This window comes from Ricinus communis, chromosome 7 (assembly GCF_019578655.1).
Source record: "Ricinus communis isolate WT05 ecotype wild-type chromosome 7, ASM1957865v1, whole genome shotgun sequence".
NCBI classification, from domain to species: Eukaryota; Viridiplantae; Streptophyta; class Magnoliopsida; order Malpighiales; family Euphorbiaceae; genus Ricinus; species Ricinus communis.
This window is the reverse complement of record NC_063262.1, coordinates 657,361-678,802: the sequence shown is the minus strand read 5'-3', so window position 1 is coordinate 678,802 and position 21,442 is coordinate 657,361. Positions and strand designations below refer to the sequence as shown.

General features: G+C 36.9%; 3 protein-coding genes and 1 pseudogene across 5 annotated transcripts; all 4 read right to left on the bottom strand.

The window, feature by feature from the left end:
* Window positions 1-167: 167 nt before the first annotated feature.
* Window positions 168-3,825, bottom strand: LOC8284967 (QWRF motif-containing protein 3). 2 transcript variants are annotated; one of them, XM_015718438.3, is made up of 6 exons: window positions 2,075-3,825; window positions 1,351-1,470; window positions 1,129-1,245; window positions 930-1,019; window positions 744-851; window positions 168-562 (listed from the first exon to the last, which is right to left on the bottom strand). In XM_015718438.3, exons 1-6 carry the CDS (start codon window positions 3,296-3,298, stop codon window positions 503-505), a joined length of 1,719 nt encoding a protein of 572 aa, XP_015573924.1. In that variant the 5' UTR covers window positions 3,299-3,825; the 3' UTR covers window positions 168-502. The 2 variants fall into 2 exon arrangements, with proteins under 2 accessions (XP_015573924.1, XP_048233261.1); XM_048377304.1 differs by having other exon boundaries at window positions 168-851.
* A 144-nt stretch (window positions 3,826-3,969) lies between these two features.
* Window positions 3,970-9,451, bottom strand: LOC8284968 (probable galacturonosyltransferase 10). Of its 2 annotated transcripts, none has more exons than XM_002517938.4 (2): window positions 8,615-9,451; window positions 3,970-5,808 (listed from the first exon to the last, which is right to left on the bottom strand). In XM_002517938.4, exons 1-2 carry the CDS (start codon window positions 8,762-8,764, stop codon window positions 4,354-4,356), a joined length of 1,605 nt encoding a protein of 534 aa, XP_002517984.2. In that variant the 5' UTR covers window positions 8,765-9,451; the 3' UTR covers window positions 3,970-4,353. The 2 variants fall into 2 exon arrangements, with proteins under 2 accessions (XP_002517984.2, XP_048233262.1); XM_048377305.1 differs by lacking the exon at window positions 8,615-9,451 and adding an exon at window positions 7,229-7,249.
* A 1,050-nt stretch (window positions 9,452-10,501) lies between these two features.
* On the bottom strand, window positions 10,502-12,909 carry LOC8284969 (protein TIC 20-IV, chloroplastic). The gene is made up of 3 exons (XM_002517939.4): window positions 12,661-12,909; window positions 11,907-12,076; window positions 10,502-11,372 (listed from the first exon to the last, which is right to left on the bottom strand). Exons 1-3 carry the CDS (start codon window positions 12,768-12,770, stop codon window positions 10,720-10,722), a joined length of 933 nt encoding a protein of 310 aa, XP_002517985.1. The 5' UTR covers window positions 12,771-12,909; the 3' UTR covers window positions 10,502-10,719.
* A 153-nt stretch (window positions 12,910-13,062) lies between these two features.
* Window positions 13,063-15,794, bottom strand: LOC8284970 (annotated as a pseudogene).
* Window positions 15,795-21,442: the final 5,648 nt, after the last annotated feature.

Genomic DNA, 21,442 nt, shown 5'->3' with positions numbered 1-21,442 from the left:
AAGTACCGAAATTTATTGAATCTGTGAGTAGTAGTCATGTTTTTATCTTTTTAAAGTAACAATCAAGGATAATTATTAATTCCATTATTTACAGCCTCAATGACTTCAATTTTCACACCATGTTAATGATAAGGAAAAGGTTTCTCATTAGTTCATAACTCATAATCTACAAGTAAAACTTTTACTTCTCAGATTTTGTGTCATCTGAGAAACAGGAGAATGTTTACATTACATATCAACGATGACGCAGGAGTAGGTTGAGATGGACATTATTATGAATAAGATAAAATAGCATTCTACAAAGAGTAAAAATGAAACAAGATTCTTCCACGGAAAGAAGAACACAAGCTGACAATCAAAATTTCACCTATGACATTCGCCCACTTATGATCACACCTCATTGCATGATCTGCTAATCATTATCCTACTTGATCATAATTCTCCCTCGAGTTAACCCTGCTGCAAAAAGCTACAGTTTCCTACTCCAATACAGAAGAACAAGTCATGAAGTGATTTGTTGCCGCCACTGGATTATATAGCACTTCAAACTCCTTTCCTGAACCTGTCAACACGATCCCAAATAAATCACTGTCAAGAATTTATAATAGAGACATCCAAAGCATTTAAACACGGGCTCTTCAGATGCTTGCATATCCGTTATCTTATTGTTACAGTTTTGTCATCAGAAATTTCCTTTCTCCAATATCTCCAATGTGGTGGTTATACGAGTTCGAGTTTTGTACCTCTAATGCAGATATTGTCTGGAGATGTTCTAGGCACTCCTCTAACAATAACTTTTCTTGTGAAACCACCTCTGCTAATTGTGAAAAGAATGCTGCACCCTTCTCAGTCTGATAATGGAATGAAACAATTTCAAGGCTAGTTCAGATAATAAGTCTATGCATTTGCTTTAATGTGTTGCTGCTTACCAGCGGTGAAAATGTAATCAATGTTGACTTGATGGAAGCTGCGAGGTCTGATGCATGTCGAAGTGCCAGGGAAGTCGATTGTGGCTCAGCCTAGGATGGATGTTAGTGTTGTTAGTTGATTTACTTAATCCTCATAACTAAAATGACAGTCTCCAATTATGTTCTTTCCTTTGGCAGATGATTTCTTTTCTAGGCTTACCTTTGCACCTTCAATAAGAGGAACTTTACAAATGACAGAATATAGACATTCTTTAGTCTTTAAAACTGCAGATAGGTGCTGCCTTTCCATATCTCCCCAAGCTTCCAGTTGTTTTATCTGCTTAAATTACCTTAAGTTAATTTTATGTACATATATGATATATCTTAAACTATAGTTCATTCAAGCTATTAGTAAGTCATCATCCAGCATAAAGTTACTGACTTGAGAATGTAGTATGAAGTCTAGCTTTATCTCAAACTTTTCCTTCTGAAGCTGTAATTTCTTCAGCAGCACAGATCGTTGCAAATTTGCAAGACTATGCCATGCACATAACAGATTGTTCTGCAAAAATTTTAAAAAAGAAAATCATCAGAGAAGATTGTTACATGCTCCAAAGAATTTGAAAAGGGTTGTGACAAAAAGTTGTATAAGATGTAGACTGCAAACATAGCGGCAGGTTGGTGGTTTCTGGAATGGGCAGAAGGAAGAAAATAGTACATTTGTGCCATTCTTTCTCCCCATCCATAAAACTGCAGAACCGTTTCCTTCTTCTCCTACTTGTCTTGGTACTAATCAAGTGAGTTGTCTTTTTTTTTTCCTCCTATGGCATGGCAATACAATGTGGCTGAAAGACATTAACTTTCACTGAATCAGATTCATTTCATTCTTCTTGCATCTTGCGAAAATATTATGGTCGAAATTCAAATTATTCGGATACAGGACAGACATTGGTAGTTAGACTCGCATCTTATCTGTCACAGATCCAGAAATATGAAAAAAGACTTCAATTTTTCCATTACGTAAGATGCAAAGATTGAATTAGGTTGTTAGGTATATGACAGTCAATGAGATCATAATTTCTTGCTCAAATCAGCAAGTAAGCTTTAAACATACAAAAAATCCTAACAGATACATCATTATTATTAGCAAAACTGATCATGCATACCTCTACTTGCTTAGTTACGTTCCCGTATACACCATCAGCTCTAGCATTTGCGTACCGCCACTGCATCTGCTGATTATGAAGCATTCTTAGCTGATGAATGCTCTGCACATTCCCAGAACCCGCAGTCAGTGAACTAGACGAAGGCCATTTCTTACTCTTAAACAAGTCCAGGCCTAAATTCAACAATTTCTCCACTCCTTTAGCACTACTTCTTGAAGGACTAGATGGCGGTTTCAAACTCGAGAAGGACAATGGCCTTTCCTTATTTTCCACTGACATCGGTGGTGACCCTGATCGCCCTGGTGACAAGGCCCATTGTGATGTAGCACTTCCATAGCCAGTAAGAGAATTAGCCCTCTTAATCGCATTTTTTATCGTAAGCTTCTTCATTTTCGGAGAAGCATCTAAAGATATTGGATGTTGAATGTTAGAATCTGAAGTGCCCCTTCTACACCTTGAAGGAATATGTTGCAGATATTTCGAAGAAACCTCGATACCAGATTTTCTTGAGTTTTTCCCTGTAGCTGTAGAACTACAATCTGTGGCACTACACTCAGATTCTGCATCAACATCATCCATAAAAGAATCTGATTTTCGCCGAGATACACCGGCACTTTCTAAATTTCGATATAGTGCATTTTCATCAACTGATAATCTTCCAGGAATAAACGTATTAGACGAGGATGACGATGACGATGAAGCAGATGATTTGCCCGGGAAGTGAAACTTTCCTGTATATCTCATAGACCCTCCAACTGGTCTGTGATTTTCTTTCATGATTTCTTTCTCTTTCTCTTTCTCATTTCCAGACCTAGTATACTCAGAGCAACTTCTTTGCCTAGTAAGCGAATAGACATTGCTACTTTTCGGAGATTTATCGTCTTTTTTTCTCTCTAGTAAATCTCTGAGTCTATCATTTCCAAGATGATCAGCAAGAGTGCCAAGAGTATTGTTGCTTGATGATGGACGTGAAGGAGATGAAGAAGCAATGGATGAAGGCCAAATTCCTCGAATAAAACCAGAGTCTTCAAGGCTCCGGTTTTTCCGAGCGTCGGTGGATTTACGGCGGACTGGTGAGGAAGCTTGGCTTGGAGTTGGAGATGGAATTCGATTATCATGTGGAGATGAGGACGGAGACAAAAATCTAGAGCATACTCCACGGGATTTTAGTTTTCTTGGCTTGAGAGATTGATCTGATAGTAAAGGGTCAGTGTCGCCCTTCATTGTTTGTTTAGGCAAAGAGAGATAAAAAAGAGAGAGGAAGGTTGTTATAATTTAGATATGCGAGTTGTTCAGTTTTAAAAAATGGATGACAGGAAAAACAAACTTTTGAAAATGGCGGCAACATAGATATGCCTACAATCCAAGCCGGCGGATTGCTGGGGGCAGGAAAATTACTTGAGTGTCCTCTTGAATTGGTCTTTTTAGCTTTTGGGTTGAAGGGGAAACGAGGTTAGTGTTGTAAATGAGTTTGCTTCTGTTGGATTTTCTGAGAGATATGTGGGAAGTAGGAGACAAAGAAGAAGCACAAACGTTTCTTGTTTGACGATCGTGCTTGCCGGCATTTGCTCCATTACAAGTGTTCTATGTGGGTTCTTGCCACGTGGCCAGAAACATTCTTCTATTGAGCATGTTGACTTGAGGATAATCGAGGATGAGCGAAGTGGTCTGAATTTTGACATATGGCAGAACTAACCAAATGCAAAATGGAAATGACACAAATAAAATGTGTAGACTTGTCTATTATAGAAATCGAAGTTTGTTCTTTCCTTCTGTGATTAGGACGCATTCGAACTGCATACAAACGTTTCTTCAACTTGAATCCATCTCTTGCCTCTATTCTGCTAAACAATTGTATGCTGGAGCAGTTCAGCTTCCAGTTCCATAAGTAAATATAAAAAGGAAAAAGGACCATAACCATTATCAATCTAAACAATTATGTAACATCTACAGAGGTCTGGAATAAACTGTGTCTCAAGCTACGCACAATGTTAACAATTGAACAACGAGAATATGCTAATGATAGGGGTTGAGAACAAGTAAAAACTGCAGTGGATACCGGATACAATTCGGTCTACATAAAAATGGGCTAAAAAGTTCCGTGTCAATTTATAACCCTCAACAATTGATGTGAAAAGAGGCATTTATGCTACAACAGGCACTTTTACAACCACCGGCCATGCTTGATCTTGTAAAAATTGCACAAGCATACTTGACTACAAAAATTTAGACATTCTTATGCACCTGGGGAGATGTGCTGCTTCTTATGTCTGACATCATCAATGAAAGTTGCATTGTTGCAACAAAGGATGAGAATAATCTACATACTTCTCCCAAAGAGGCTTGTACTTTTCCATCCCAATCTTCAACCACGGCTTTGAGTTTCCATTGAAGTGCAACACTGCCCCCTTCTCTATCACGTGTGGATCAACATTCGTGTAACCCAATCCCAAAATATGCCATGAAGGATCTAGTGGCTGTGTCAGTCCATAGAAAGTCAGAAGTCCCGGTGGTAGAGTCCCAAGTTTCCAAAGTGTACGGTCCACATTCTTTTCCTGCCAGTAGTGGTAGATGTTGGTTACATTTCTTTTTCTCCACTCAACCAAATCAAAAACATTCATCCCAAATGCCCAGCCACATGCATCAGGATCAAAATGCTCCCGTATGAGAGGGTGAGAATAGTTCAGGTACTTGTGGTATCGATGAAATGTCTCCATGCATGTTTCCACAGCTCCATTAACATTGTCATTCAAATCAATTGAAAATAAGGCGGAGAGATCCTTCTGAACCACTACATCATCATCAAGGAATACTACCTTCTTCAATGCAGGAAAAACTTCGGGAATATAAAACCTAAGGTGATTTAGCATAGACAGATACTTCGGGTTCCGGAACTTGATTGGAGTTCGACTATCATCATTGTGACCTGAAAAGTAATAGCTTTGAGTTTCAGAGTCTTGGAGCTGCTTAAGAACTGGAACATAAGAAGCATTCAACCACTTGAAGTCTTCAAACTTCTGAACCTCAACAGTCACTCCTCTAAAATCGTTCATGGCAAACCAGGCTTTCATTGCAGCATAGTTTATTTCATCTGTTACAATATGAAAGACAACCATATCTGGATTTTTGGAATTTAATGCAGTAGAATTGACCACAACTGAAGTTGCAAGGATGTTGTCAGAGAAGACACAGAAATGATAGAGACTGCTATCTCTAAGTTTTGCTTCCCTGTGCAATTTTTCATTGACTTTTCTCTGCAAATTTAAATTCCCAAACCATTCGATAGTTACCCGAACACCAAGGCAGTAGAGACCTTTTGGAACTTCTTCTGCAGCTATTTGTCCATACTTTGAACTCTTCTCAGTCACAGAACTCATTTGTTCTTCAAGCCCTTGGATTTTGGCTTTCAGTCTCATGATCATAGTTGCACTATCATAATGGAGCTGCTGGGCTTGGTAGAGTAGAAGTGCCATATCACGGATTGCAGTATCTGATTCTCTGGTTGTTAAAGGAGCTCGTCTTGTTGCAGCACTTGAAAGGAGGACCTGCGAATTCCGAATCTGTGCACTTAACTCCCAAGCAAACTGAAGATTGTTGCTTTCTTTTGCAATCACAACAAAAGCTTTTGCAAGAGAAATTTGGTCGGTAAGTTGTCTGGTGACTGAATTAGGGCTCAGCATTTCATCAGTGATGTTTAAGCCTTCCAAAACTCTATCACGATATAAATATCTCTCCTAAACAGAATAAATAAGCACTGATCTTAGTTTTTCTCAAGAGATAAGCTAACAGAAGAAAATAGAAGGAAAAATGTTGCAATAGCATTATTATCACTACGACAAATAGGAAACATTCACCAAAGTTCGTCCATGTCTCCAGTGTCCTCCCAGCAGGACACTGATGCCACACAGAACCAGGACAATAACAAACTACAGTATAGATCATGTCTTCATATCATGGAAAATATGTCAAGACAATGTAAAGTCAGCAGTCAAATAATCTTTTAAACACAGTTATATACTCAAATAAAAGAAGCAAAATAAATTTAAAGTGCTGAGGTGATCTATATGAAGGCAATCAAATGCTAATAAAATTTAAATGCTGTCCTGCCATCAATGAGAAAAACTTGCCACTTTGTGTAACCTATGTGAGTTATAATTGAGCTACAATGCAAAGTGATGCGTTCAACTACAATGTCAGTCTGCCTTCAATATAAATTTCTTTCCAGGTTTCATTACAATGATCCTATCATGTTGAGGAAAAAGAAAAAAAAAAGAAAACACACAACAGAAATATCATATTTTCCCCTGGCTATTATCAGTCTAGCATAATCAGAAATCATGGGCCATAGTGCCTACCATTTCTTGTGAGAAAAATAAACTACGGCTGAAAGAGACTTAACTTGTGCCTCAATCCTTACAGGTAATGCTTATAGCAATACTTTGAAGCTACCTAAAGGAGACAGCAGTGCATAAAATGCAGTGAACAGCTGTTACAAATCTCAGAGTAAAATGTGCGGTCCTTCATTCAGATGGATGAAGAATTTCATGGCAGGCATCAAACACAACCTGGCTAATACTGGGGTTTACTGGATTACTAAAGCAACTACAACAGAACAGTATCATTCTTTCTAAATAGTTTAACAAAAATACAATACTGATTAATGAAAATAAAAATTAAAAACTCGCAAACGCGAGTGACCCAACTAAATGCCTGCAAATGCTTGCAGTCATCAGACAATGAGTTAATAACATAAAGTTAAGTGAAAAATAATACCTAACATATATACATCTAAGCAAATGCCTTCACTCCTGATAATTTAAGTTTAAAATATAACGTAGCAAAAATGCCAGTACCCACTTGTTCCACTAAAGTATAACAAATCAGGAATATTTCACTGATTGTCAATGATTGGATATAACTAGCAGCAAAATAAGCTGCAAATACCTAATTTTCTTAGCAATTCTGTGATCTAATGAACGGATGGCAGTTCACATAAACCTCAAATTATATCAATAAAGCACAAGCTAAAAATGAGCTTTCATAATTGTTTTCTCTTCAAATTAGCATCTCTCGTGACTCTACAAGTAGAGAGTAACATATTCTTTCTTACAATTCCTATTGCTTGAAATAGAGAGGGAAAAAAAGAAGAATAACCTTTTATAAAGATCTACTCGAGTCATTAACACTCTCCTTGAACTTGTCAAGTATATACTCTCTCTGCCCCTGGACCTAGAAATAGATACAATCATGTTAAGCCAAAGACTCTTTTGCTTCTCTTTTAATCCACGTACATATGTTTCAGAAGTCACCCATAATTCTCTAAATAAAATATTTACAATAGCTGCTCCTTTTGCAATATACTCTCTCAGCAAAATCTAACTTTAGAAATTGAATAAATTTATCTCTTTGAAACATGCACTTGTGAACATAAGATGAATGAACCTCATGTCCTCTCCTAACAAATGCATATATCTAAGCATCATCTATTACCATCTTCACGATTTTAGAAACTTGTATTTCCAGCAAAACCTGATCTCAATATAGCATATATAAAAACGAAACCTCTTTTGAATCAATGGCTCCTTTGCTCCAATGCACCTTCCAGGATTTTATATATTCTTCTCTTACTATTGCTAACTTGCAATCCAAGCATCACCAAAAACTATCTTCAATTTATTCAGCATATTCAATAAAACAGTCCAGATCCGAACACTCATTCTGCTCTCACTTCACTATGCTTTATCACATCCTCCATATATAATTTATCCAAACATCCTAACCTCTCATATTCTCATAAAAAGATACTCTAAAACATGCAAATAGGAGGTATTTGTTTCAGCTTCTCAGAACTTCAACGTCTCTAATTACAGACCCAATTTGTATACAATATATGCAACCTTATACATGAAGCATTAACTGCTGAAATTCAAACTATAAAAAGGACATACTAAAACAAGTCCACAGCCTAAATCATAAAAACCCTGTGAATCTAAACAAGCGAGCGAAATAAAATCAAATTAAATTATTAAAGAAAAATTAAACCCTACCCTGTGAGAAGTAGGTAAATAATGGAAAGCATATAGTACTCTAAGAACAAAGTTTTCAGGTAAACAGATCAATTTACAAATTTGTGATTCAGATGAATTGCATGTATGTACTTGCCGATGTAATCTTAGATCTTTTTGTGATATAGCATCTCCACCTAGCTCAAGCTAGATCACAGATCAAACAACAGTTGCACTCTAGACTTTAAGATAAACTCAATATCTCAATAATATCAGCTAGTAAAGTAAGTATCTAGTCATAATAGTGCTACAATTCTGACAAAAATAAATCTCAATCTCCTTAAGCTCCAACAGCAATACCAAAAACCCATCAAGTGTCTATAAACCCACTCAGCTCATAACTTTAATTTGCTCCTTTTAGTCACATTTTCTCAGCAACCAAACAAAGCACAAGCATCCAATTGAAACCCAAAAAAAGGAAGAGAGAGAAAGCAAATGGGAGGAAAAAAAAGAGAAATAAAGAAGAGAAATTCACCTTATTGGTGGAGGGTCTGGATTCAATCTGACCCTCTTTACTAAAAATTACTATAAAGAGCAAAACCACTATCCCACAGAGTGTCCACCACACCACATTCGATAGCCGCCGCCTCACCGGCCGTCGAAAATCCTTCGGTCTCCCCCTCATTTTTAAATCACAGTTTCTCAAAAGATTCCAGCTTTCTGTTTGTTTACAGAAAAGGTAAAAACTTTTCTCGTGGAGTCGGACTCGCAATTGTGGCTTTTCAAGCCAAAGTTGTCAATTCCCAGCACAGATCAGAAGGAAGTCGAAAACAGGTGTATGTTTTGAGTTAGGGTTTCTCTAGATTTGGATTGTTATGAGTTTTGCTTATGGCCTTTTGGAGTTAACTGTGGGGAGTAAAATGTACAAGTGAAGCAAGTAGGTTTTCTCTATTCTCTCTATCTTTTTTTTCTTCTTCTTCTTCTTTTTCTTTGAGAGACAGTTATGATAGTTGACAGAGAGACAGATACAGACACTGAAAAAGGAGAGAGAGAGAAGATCAGAGAGGTGGAGGGTTTGGATTTGTGGTTTTGTAATTCTTTTATATAATATTTATATATTTTTTTATTAAAATGATTAGTGGTCTTTTTGATTTTTTTATTATTCTGCTTGATGTTGATGCTGAGGGAGTGGCTTTGATCTTAATGGAAACATTTGCAATCTATTTATTCAGTGAAAAGGGTTACCATAAATTACTTCGCTTGGGAGTGAAATTCAATTGTTGACTTGTCAAACTAAAAGTTGAGAGAGATTTATATTTTAATATAATTAACTACTAAAATAGTAATTGGTAGATGAAGACACCACTTACTCCTGATATGGCATGATTGAAAAAGAAAGACAAGTCAATTAGGGACATGATTGTTTGGTGAACAATCAAATACCAAATACCACTCACTACCAGTGAGAAAATTGGTTGCACAGTCATTAGGCATCGACTTAGAAGAAGGAGAAGAAAGAAAAAGTGTTATTGGGCAGCTCAAACTAGCAGTTGAACCTTACACGAGAATACTGATACAAAATACTAACTCCAAATAACTACTAAAAGCTCATTTCAACTTTTGCTTTGCAGCACTCAAAGCACAGTGCAAACTTGGCCAAGAAGGATGATGCATCACAATTTATCTTATCCCATCCTGCCTCCAATTTCTTCTCAGTTCTATGCTGTCTCACTGACTTGTTACCTCTTAACACCTATTTTGAGCTTCGAGGACTGTTTTTTGAGGGCATATCTCACTATCTCTAACACAAAGCCGAGTTCCTGGCTTTCCGTTGCCTGTTGTACCTCAGAGAGACAATCTACGTGCCAAACTTCCTTCCTTCTTTCTTCTTCTGTCTCTTCCTTTTAAGGAAATAAAAAGAAAGCAAGATAAATGAGACCCTCCTTTCCTAGGCATACGTTCACATGTTCTTGTCTAGTTTCAACTACATAGCATTATTTTTTAGAACATAAAGGAGCCCAGTAACTAAATTCTAAAATTCCATGCGTATGTTCTATAGCACATTCGTATACGCCCATGAACGCAGTTAGTGACAAATTTTGCAGGCAGAGTTGTCATTTCTCACTGACAATTGATAACAAAGGACTCGGACATCGTCATAAATTTAATTTGACCATTTACCACCCAGTTAGATAGCGAGTCACGTGAGACTCCCCCCTTGCAGCTCTAAAACATGGCAAAGAAGGGCAGACACTATGGTGATAAAAGTGTACGTTTTCCTTAGAACTACGTCCTTTCAAGTTCTAGAATAAAACGGTTGGATTCGTTCTTAGATATTTTATAACTCCAAGAGCATTAAAGCAAACTATACGATGTGCTCAGAAGTGTCCTAAAAACAACATATAATTAAGGTGCACAGAAGTAGACAACCGAAATCTGATATCTGTATCATTCTGTCACAACATAATACTATCAACGTTCTCTCAATTAGGCGGAATAACATACAACTTAGCCCTCTAGACTGAATCCTCCCCTTCTTGTTTTCCCCTCATCCTGCTTGCTCAAGATGTCAACAGTACTGCTTCCTGAATCTCGATGTATTTAAACCAATGTGTACAGAAATCCAATCATCAGGACTTTCTAGAAAGGCCGTTGGAAACCTCCTATATTAAACATGGTATGAACTAAGGCAGCATCGCTAATTAAAGGCATTTGAGCATACCCGCCAGCAAGAGCACACCGTACACACTGCAATAGAATCAAAATGTATGCAAATCCCACGCCTGCCCAATAATACATCCCGTACGTACCATTGAAGTGAATGAGAGGAAAAAAGTTGCTTGTGTACCATACCACCTGCAGCGCTGTTTCCAACAACATCCCCATCATGAGATGGAACCTAAAGAAGTGGGGAACCTGTTTGTTCTTCACAACTCCAAGAAGCGCAATGTAGTAGTACACCATAGGGAAATAAGCTGGTAATCTTGAGACAGCTCCAGGGACGAAATATACCAAACCAAAGTAGTCGTAATGTTCTAGGAAGGGTTGGATAAAATTCCCCGTATCTGACATATACAGAGAAATCAAATAGGGGAGACATGCCAATGTTCTCCACCACCATTCTGGCTTCTCAGCTAATACTGGGAAGGGCAACCTGAAAAAATCACTCTTGTATGCTCTAGGAAGCTCTGGGGATCTTCGCCTAGTAGGTAGCCTTGGGATTCCATGCAAGACATTATTTTGATCTCCAAAAAGGGAGGTTGATGCAGCAGAAAGGTGTGAGAATTTCTTTTCTGCCAAGTGCAATGGGATTGTTACTATGAAATCCAACATTCCAAAGCATAATTCATTTAATGATATGAGAGCATGTTCCATTCATGAAACATCAAATCTAATGAGAACAGAAATTTGATATCATTTATCTTTATAATCGAGTTCCAACTACTAGCATTGTTTAAGATGCAAGAACAATCAAGGCATATCACATTCCTACAAGATATAAAAGACTTTGTATTGACATGAAGAAGAACAAGAATTCTAGTTGATTATGATCATTAGAATATGTTAGAAATCCCAACCACCCTGTCTACAATGCAGCTTTTGCTTATAGAGCATGAAGCAAAGGGAGGAGCTAAAACCCGCTTCCTTTGTATAACAGAATATCATCTTTTGCTGTTAATAGCAACCTCATTCCAAACCAAAATTAGAACTCATACTATTTTCTAGAAGCAAAATTCAATAAATTAACATCAAACAACAGCCTCATGGATTAATTGCTAACCGAATACTCGTTCAAAGAAATATAAAAGACAAGAAAAGATAGTAACCTTTAGAAGAAGAGGCATGCAGAGGCTGATTATATCCTTGTGAAGTTCTGCTTAGTGACAACCGAGGCAAGAAGGGAGAATTAGATTCAAAGCCAACAGTTGAGCTGTTGCTTGATGAGGGCTTACATGCTAAGATCTTGGTGCATCCATCCACAATCACACCCTTATACCTGGTAGTCATTGACAACATCACAGGCACATATATAAACCAGCACAAGCAGAATAATTGAGAAACAAACAAATAAATGGGAAAAATTAATATATCCACCTATCTACTTTGTTGTTTTTTTTATCAATCAGAAAAAATTTATACAAATTAGATTAATTGACGCTTAGAAACCACTTAAGTTGAAGTGCTAAATCCTCTATTTTATGAAATTATTATCTAGTAATGGTTAAATGTAATTGCACTAGTATCATCGCGAAATAATTGGATTGATGAGTCTTTTAACTGATTGTAAAACTTCCCAACAAACAAGTAATTCAATTCTAAAAAGAGGTAAACTTTTAAATTAACACATCACAAAAAGTTCAATTTTTCTTTCCAAATTTCATACGTCTGAACATCCTTATTTTAATAGACAGTCCCTCGAATACAAGAGCGTAAAAGAAATACTTTTTTGATTTGATTTAATGTCCCAAACCCTTCAAACTAAATTACTTCAATAAAAAAAAAAATCGCAACATTACTCGATTCCTTTTGTTTTCATAAAACAAAAAAAAAAAAGAAAATTAGAAAAGGAAGAAAATATACCGGTGAGCAGCAAGGGCAGCGACGACGGCGGGACTGATAAGGGAAGTGGGTTTAAGTGCGTGGCGAGAGGTGGTGGCAGCCGTAGCCGCCCTAACAGCAATGGCGGGCATTCTTCTGCGGGGTGTCTTTCTCTGTTAAAAGTTTCTTTGCATGCAAGAAAGGCCACTACAACATCAGCGTATATAATGCATCAAGAACGCTGCCGTTTCTTGAATACACGAGAAACAAGGTCGGTGGGACCAAAATAGACTGTGAAAAAGAAAATATGATAAGTAATAGATGAATTATATTTGATAAAGAAAAAGAAATGGAATCTGGGTCCGATTAGAACACTCTAACAAATTCCTAAACTTGTATTTTTATTTTTATTTTTATTTTTTTGCTGAAATTTGGACCGACAAAAACAAGAAAAGAAATAAAATAAAAAATAAATTCACCATATCTTATTCAATGATACAAATTGGTCTGCTTGCCAACAATAATACAAGGAAATAAAAATAAAGAATATGTAACGTAATCAAAGCAATGAGTAGCCCAACCAATTTACTCCAATTCCATAACCCATGTCAGCTCCAGTTAATCAATGCCTTCCATGCCACTATGTAGACAAACTGTGCATGTGGCAATGCACATGCTCTTAGAACCTTCATTAACTAGAGGTGTTACTTGGAGGGATATAGCGTCGTATTCACTTTGATGGCTGAACAAATCTGGAATCTCACTTCCAGGTACAGAAATGCTGTCAAAGACCCTCTCCATCGGAAAGAACCTGTTCAAATAAAATACTTCCATGAAAGAGAGGTAGAGCTAGATAGATAGTAAATTACAAAAGAGGGAAGAGAAGTTCATACCTGAGGGCTACATATCCTGTCAGATTGTTGTTTCTATTTTGGAGTTTGGAAAGGCTAACAGTGTTCAGCTGAGAAGACAGAAAGCTGAGAGGTAAGGTGACATCCCTGCAAAAACAAACTTTCCACTTGTCTCAGATTTCCAGCAGTCTATGGCAGCCCATGTATTGTAGTTCCATTGACATTAAGCAATTCCTCAACTTTTGAGCAGCCAGACATGTTGAGAACAAATACTTGCAGGAGGATTGTTCAGGTTCTTGCAATCTTGCAGATTCCAGAGATGAAGGCAAGTGAGAAATTCAATGGACTCTGACAACTCCTCTAGTTTTGAGCAACCTGACATATTTAGCTTCTCGAGTGATTTTAGATCACCAATGCTTCCTGGAAGATGCTTAAGGTTCTCACAGTCTTGCAAATTCAGGATTACAATGTGAGTCAGAAGTCCAATGGATTCTGGAAGTTCCTCAAATTTAGAGCAGCCCAATATGTTCAGCTCCTGAAGTGCTTTCATATCACCAATGCTTTCTGGAAGAATCTTAAGGTTCTCACACCCTTGCAAATTCAAGAAAATAAGGCGAGCTAGAAGGGCAATGGACATTGGCAATTCTTCAAGTTGTGAGCAGCCTGACAGGTTAAGCTTAGTGATACTAGATCACCAATGCTTCCTGGAAGATTCTTAAGGTTCTTGCAGTCTTGCATATTCAGGAAATTAAGATTACTAAGAAGTCTGATGGAGTTGTGAACCCTTTCCAATCTTTGACAATCAATTTCTCAAGGCTGGGGCAATCTTCAAAGTCAGGGGTCTCCATAAGTTCACGAGAGTGACTAAGGTTAGGAATTTCAGCTTCCTTAAAGACTGAAAGCGAAAAAAGGAAAGTATAATTATAATATCTGCAAAGTAAACAACTTTTTCCTAGCAAATAAAAAGATACTGCAACATACCTTTCCTCCCTCAGAAAACTTTTCTAGATTACTGTGGCGCATATCAAGAGCAATTAGATTATGCATGGCTTACATAGTTCATAGCTCCCTGTAAGGCTTACATAGTTGAGCTGGAGCAGTCTTAGCATTTTCATCTCTTTGAATGCCTTTGCACTCCATGAGTGTTTCAATCGTGGCATGTTTAGAACAAGGCCTTCAACTGCTTTTGTGCCCTGACAAAGACGATCACTCCTGTTAGTGAAGAGAAGCAGGTCTATATATGTGTGCACCATGCATAATTAAAAGGAAAACTGAAATTTTTTGAAGAAAGAGAGAAATCCATCAGAGGGTACAAAAACAATAAATTCAAAATAAACAGAACTTTTACGTGCCAATTTTTTAAATGAATTTGCTGCTTTAAGATCTATGCTTTGACTTTAGACCAACAGAAAAAACTCACTTTGACCTTTTATCTGTTAATACATCAATTACATCTTCATGGTGCCATAATCTACTGCGCTCCCCAGGATCTATAAGATGCTGTCATCGAACAATTTCTCTCCCCATGTCCCGAATCAAATTGTGCATCACCAACTTATTATCAGAACTAATTTTTACGAGGCATCTCCTTATGAGTGTATTCATTCCATCAGTTGGGAAGAAATGGCAATCTTCCAGTATGCTCATTACATAGTCCTTATTATAACCAATGAAAAACATGCAATATCAAGAAATATAAACTTTTCAGTGTCATCAAGAGAATCACAACATATTTTTGATTTGCTGTAAATATCTTCTTTACTGATCACTTTCAATTTCTCCCATCTACTATTCCATGCATCAACATTCTGACTACACAGAGGAACCCAAAACTTCAAGAGCCAATGGGTTTCCCCCGGCATGGTATACCACTTTTTCTGCACACTCTGTGTAATCTTCTAGAGTACGGCTCTTGTCAAAGGCATGTAAATTTAGTAGCTGAAGAGAATTGCCATAACCCAATTCCTTAACTTCATATTGCCAATACAACTCAGGTGGTTGTAAGAAATCCTTAATCCTAGTTGTTATAATCACTCTACTTCCTGGGAAAAGCCAATCACGTTTTCCAAGAATTTTATTTAGTTGAACCAGTTTATCAACATCATCCAACACAGGGAGAACTCGTCTGTGACGTAGTCTTTCTATTATCACATTCAATTCTCTATCAACATTATTTATCTTTTCATGTTTTCTTTTTAGGGTCGCAATGAGAAGTTGCCTATGTAGGTAGCCTATACCCTTGGAAACAGATAACTCCTTTAACATTTTCAAGGAAGCATATACTTTCAAATTTGTGGATTATCCTATTGTAAACCTCCTTAGCAATAGTGGTCTTACCTATACCCACCATTCCATAAATCCCAATTAGCGAATGTCTTCCATTTCATGAGCAATCAATGAAATCATTTCATTTGCACGAGAATTTAAACCAACAGGCTGAATGGAAAAACTCAGTGACATTTGATTCAGTCTTTGTGAGATCTCCTTAACAATATAGTTAATATCTTTTACCTCATACCTGCAATTTAAACTAAGTTGCATTTCAGAGTTAAACCAAAATACACACATTTCTACAATAACAAATACAAGAAAATGCAAAAGTTGCACATCTTGTTGATGGAAACCGAGTTGATTCTAGCTTTCCTATATCTGTTAGCAATTGTGATTAGGAATCTCTCTATAAATATCAACACTATTGTCTGGAACTAGAAGAAAATAAATATGAATGCCCTTGGAAAATAATAGACTCGATAACATTCAATATATTACATGAAATTAAAATGTAAAATGCCAAACATACTTTTGACAACGAATATAGTATTAATTTAGGTTTTAAAACATGGACAACCTTCGGCAGTTGGACTAAGAACTGAACCAGTAGCTGGGCTTTCAGCTTGTCAGATCCTGTTTTAAGAAAATTTGGTAAAACCCAAGAACCAACCCAGTAACCAGTAAACCACTGAACTTGATCAGAATTCAAGTGGGTCAGGAGATCTGATGGATGGCGAGCTGTTGCATCATCATAATAGTAACTTTTTCAGTGTTCACACAGATGTTAGTTTCCACTAATTGGGTCATTACTTATTACTGAGGACATTATCAGACTATCAGTTCAACTACACAAGTTAAACTTGAGGTCTCCATTCTGTGTCTGTCCAATGCAAAATTTCTTTTTTTATATGCAAAATTCACTTGCAGAAGTCTAGCTGTGAAGGAGGGTGCTCCAGTAGAATTTCTTAGCCAAAAGAAGTCATTTTTAAGCAAGGGAAAAGAGTATCCAAAGTTCAGCGAGACAATTGATCAAACATGTAACATCATTCACACAGTGTATACAGGTAACAAATATAATGAAATGATTGGCAGAGAGCTTACCCATCTAAGTGGTTTTGTAAATTAAGACCCTTCAAGTGAGAAACTTTCTGAACACATCATAAGGACATCTTGGTCGAAACGCTTTTCATGCTCCAAAAATGCATTTCCACAGCTTCCACTGACGTTTTGAACATCAGATTGATTAATATCATAAAAGATAGGATAGATTTGATGAGGTGGTTTAAATTGTAGGATATAGTGAAGCTCTTCAAGACACCAAGGGGAAAAGGCATAATCTTTGGATAGAATAAGTAAAGAAAATCTTGATTCTCGGTTTCCTTTAAGGCATGCGGGTCCGATATTTTCGCCGAAGTCGATCTTGTCCTGGTCTAAGAATGTATGGATTCCATCCCGACACAAAGCAGAATAGAGGTGTCGCCACCTCTGAAACTCAAGAACACATCTCAATTCCACTTTGTGTTGGAAGAGGAAGCCATGTTCGAATTTGACTTTAGACTTCACGTTACAATCTTAACTTTATAGCAAATATTCATATCTTTATCGTTGTTCCGCTTCATCTTAAAGATTTCATTGTTAAAAGTCAAATAAACTACTCTGATCATCGAAGATTTCTTTTTTTCTTTTGCCAAAGAAAAATATATTAAACTGCGAATCACCGGATGGTGTTGAAGAAAGGAGAAAGTCAGAAGCTGATGTCTCAAAGCTGCACAAGAGTCGTTAAGCAGAAAGAGTCGTCACGGAACTGTTAGAATACAATTCACAATTAAACAATTCATGTATATATACCGATCGCCTTCTTATAAATAACTCAGAATTCATATATACAAAATACAAAGAGTTGTTCATTTTTATAATATTTTTCATTGTTCTATTTTTCACAAATAATCATTCAAAATAATGTTCAATTTCTTATTTGGGTGTAATATCTTTTGTATTTTATCATAAAATGATATTATAAAAGATTCTAATGAATTTTAAATATTTTTAATTTTTTAACCGAACAGAAAATAATATTTTTCACAACATTCCAAACACTAGATAATATCACAACTAAAAAATATAGAAAATAAATTACTTTCCTAAAAAACAATTTTAAAGAAAAAATCACTTACGTCCAATTTTCCATCCACATTCCAATAATAAACTATGAAACTCGACAAATTCATCAATAAACCTGCCTGCAACACCGTGTTCAAGATGCTCTAACTATAAAAATCAAATCAACTGATGCTACGACAGTGACAGCAGTCACAGTTGAAGTGATTATTTTACCTTCTTCATTCCTCTCGCAGTGGCACTTATTAAAGATCCAAAAACTCATCATCTGTATCTGTGGACATTCCTATGGTGCCACTTCCATATGTTGCTCTATTCATATTAGAAGTCTGTTCCAATTTTTGATCCCTCCGCTTTTTTCCACCTGTCAATGAAGGTGAAAGAAGAAAGTTCATTTTTTTCTAGTAGACCGATGTCAATTGTCTAAAGATGGAAAGGGAAAAACTTGAGGCTTTTAACCCCAATTTTTTTTCTTTTGATCTAACAAAGAGGTTATATCATTATTAGTAGCGAGTGAGACATTACTTCCTATCTATCTAAGACTTGTGCTCAACTTTTTCTATTGCTAAGTATACAATGTAAGATTGCTTATTGCAAATATTCCTCTGTTCGGCTGAGAAATCTGTGCAACTGTGATGTAATTTCTTGGTTAAGCGCAATACTAGATATCGTGGACGTGAAGACAAGAACCTTTTATGATGTCTGGATGAAGCACACAAATTCATTGATATTAACATCTGATTGTGTGAGAATTTGTAAGATATTGATTTTATTAATCTGTGATGCTATACATTAGTATTCTGAAATTACATGAGGGTTAAGTATCCTGTTATATACATGATTTTGATTGCAACAGTCCTATTACTATCTCTGTTACATTCCAACGTTCTTTTCTAGCTAGGGAAAGGTGGAAGTGACCCTTCTTCCCTAGAGGAGAGGAATTGCTCATTTTCCCTAATTTTTGGCCTGTGATGATCAGAATAGCTGAGGCCTTGTCCAACAGTCAAAGACTGTTGGTCCTTACTAATAGTTTTTGACTGTTGATTCTTGTTGACTTGTTCTTGTTTTGGTATATTCTCAGCAGTATCCTCAACACTCCCCCTCAAGGTGGGTTCGAATAAATTGATAGAACCCATCTTGCTAAGGAGCCTTTGGTGACTTGCTTTGTCTAGAGCCTTTGTGAAGATGTCTGCCAGCTGTTCGTGGCTTCTGACGAATAGAGTTGCAATTTCTCCTGATTGGACTTTCTCCCTTATAAAGTGACAATCAACTTCAATATGTTTGGTCCTTTCGTGAAAGACAGGGTTCGATGTGATGTGTCTGGCTGCTATGTTATCATAGTACATTTCCATCGGACCTTTGCATTTTATCCCATATCAATCAGTACTTGTTTAATCCAAATAAGCTCGCTAGTTGTCGATGTCATGGCACGATACTCGACTTCGGCACTGGACCTTGCGGTTACTGATTACTTTTTGCTTTTCCAAGTTACTAGGTCTCCCCCTACGAATGTGCAGTATCCTGAAGTCGACTTTCTGTCACAACTTTCTGCCCAATCTGCATTAGAGAAACCTGTAATAGTGTTAGCATTATTATTATTTTTTATCCAAATACCTTAGCCTGGAGAACCCTTAGGATATTTGAGGATTCTATCGATGGCGTCCAGATGACAACATAAACAAGAATAATAATAATGGATGTGTGGGTGTGTTTGGCAAACATAGACGAATCCGAAGCATATTTATGAAAATTGATTTTTAACAAGAAATGACTTAGCTTGGCATACCATGCTCTTGGGGATTGCTTTAATCCATAGATAGCCTTTTTCAACTTACATACCAGGGAATGATTTGAGGAATCCTTATGTCCTGAAGGAAGAGTCATATAGACTTCTTCATCTAAAGACCATTGGAGAAAGACATTCTTTACGTCCATTTAGGACAAGCGCCAACCTGAATTAATTACAACAGATAATAATATGTGAACAGTACTCGTTTTTGCTACAGGAGCAAAGGTTTTCTGATAGTCTACCCCATAGGTCTGAGTAAATTCCTTTGCAACTAACCTAGCCTTGTATCTTTCAATGGTGCCATCGCATTTATACTTAATCTTATACACCCATTTACACCCCACAAGTTTCTTATTTTGAGGCAAGGTGATAATGTCCTAGGTGTCATTTTTTTCTAAGGCCTGTAGTTCTTCCTTCATGACTTTACACCAATTAGGATTAGTGTTAGCTTCGTAGAAGGAAGATGGCTCAGTGTGTGTGGTGAGATTTCCTAGGTATGCCTTGTACTAATTTGATACAGAAGTATAATTAATGAAGTGTTGGATTGGATACGACACCTTGTGGGACACATAGTCCCTTAGCCTGGTAGGAGGTCTGATTAGTCGAGAAGATTGTCGTAAGGCAATTGCTTCTCCTTGTGGCACATTCTCTCCCCCTAAAGGAGTTGCTTCAACAGTGAGATCTGCTCGGGGTGCAAGGTCTCCTCCTGAAGGAGATGCCCCGGTGGTATCCTCATAGATGCACTCATGATCAGATGCAGTGTCCTGGAGTGTGCTGTCAAAAAAGAAAGAGTTATCCAGAAATAATACAGTAGAGGGTCCATGATTGAGAGGAGAGATGAAGTATGGGGAACATTCATCAAATGACACATCTCGGGAGATATAGGACTTGTGGCTGGAAGGGTCATAACATATATACCATTTCTTTTCAGAAGAGTATCCTAAGAATACAGTTTTGACAGAACTGCTGTCAAATTTATGATGACGCCTAATGTGGACAAAAGCGGTATACCTAAAAATGCGAATGTGTCCTAAGTCTAATTTTTGACCTTTGAGAATTTCTAGCGGACAACGATTTTTGAGTCTGGGGCTAGGTAATTGGTTGATGAAAAAATGTGAGGAACATGATTTTGAAAAAGCAGAGATCGACTGACTTCAAGAAGATGACGATTTTTGCATTCAGAAACTCCATTTTGTTCTGGAGTGTAAATATAAATGGTTTGGTGTAAAAATCTGTGAATGGAGAAAAAATCCAAAAAGTTTTTATTTATATATTCAGTGCCATTATCTAAGTGAAAAATTTTAATCTTTGCGTTGTACTGATTTTGAATAAGATTACAAAAGTTTTGAAAGTAGGTAAAAACTTCATTTTTACCTTTGAGCAAATACACCCAAGTAGTACGAGAGTGGTCATTAATGAAGGTGACAAAGTAGCAGAAATGATTGTATGAAGTGATGGGAGCGGGTCCCTAAACGTCGGAGTGAATTAAATCAAATATGTTTTGAGAGAGAGTGGAAGATACAGGAAAAGGTAATCTAGTGTGCTTAGCAAATTTGCAAATATCACAACAAGTAGAGTTCATTTTTAAATAAAATAATCGACGTAAGACTCTATCGGACGGATGTCCAAACCGCCTATGGAGCAATATTTGTTGACTAACAGGGTTGGTCGAGGCAAAACACTGGTTGGGGGGGTTGGTAAGATAATACAGGCCACGTTCAAACCGACCCTCACCAATCATCTTCCCTATAATGCGATCCTGAAAAAACACTTCAGAAGGTGAGAAAATAACATT

Bases quoted from the DNA above. Each gene is read 5' to 3' on its own strand.
- LOC8284969 (XM_002517939.4), bottom strand. From the start codon at position 12,770: ATGCCCGCCATTGCTGTTAGGGCGGCTACGGCTGCCACCACCTCTCGC. The intron at 12,077-12,660 runs GTATATTTTCTT...AATGACTACCAG, and splicing joins GCTGCCCTTGCTGCTCACCG to GTATAAGGGTGTGATTGTGG. The intron at 11,373-11,906 runs GTTACTATCTTT...TGCACTTGGCAG, and splicing joins GCATGCCTCTTCTTCTAAAG to AAAAGAAATTCTCACACCTT.
- LOC8284967 (XM_048377304.1), bottom strand. From the start codon at position 3,298: ATGAAGGGCGACACTGACCCTTTACTATCAGATCAATCTCTCAAGCCA. The intron at 1,471-2,074 runs GTATGCATGATC...AAATTTTTGCAG, and splicing joins ACGTAACTAAGCAAGTAGAG to AACAATCTGTTATGTGCATG. The intron at 1,020-1,128 runs GTAAGCCTAGAA...CATCCATCCTAG, and splicing joins CTCTTATTGAAGGTGCAAAG to GCTGAGCCACAATCGACTTC.
- LOC8284968 (XM_002517938.4), bottom strand. From the start codon at position 8,764: ATGAGGGGGAGACCGAAGGATTTTCGACGGCCGGTGAGGCGGCGGCTA. The intron at 5,809-8,614 runs GTGAATTTCTCT...TATTCTGTTTAG, and splicing joins CCAGACCCTCCACCAATAAG to GAGAGATATTTATATCGTGA.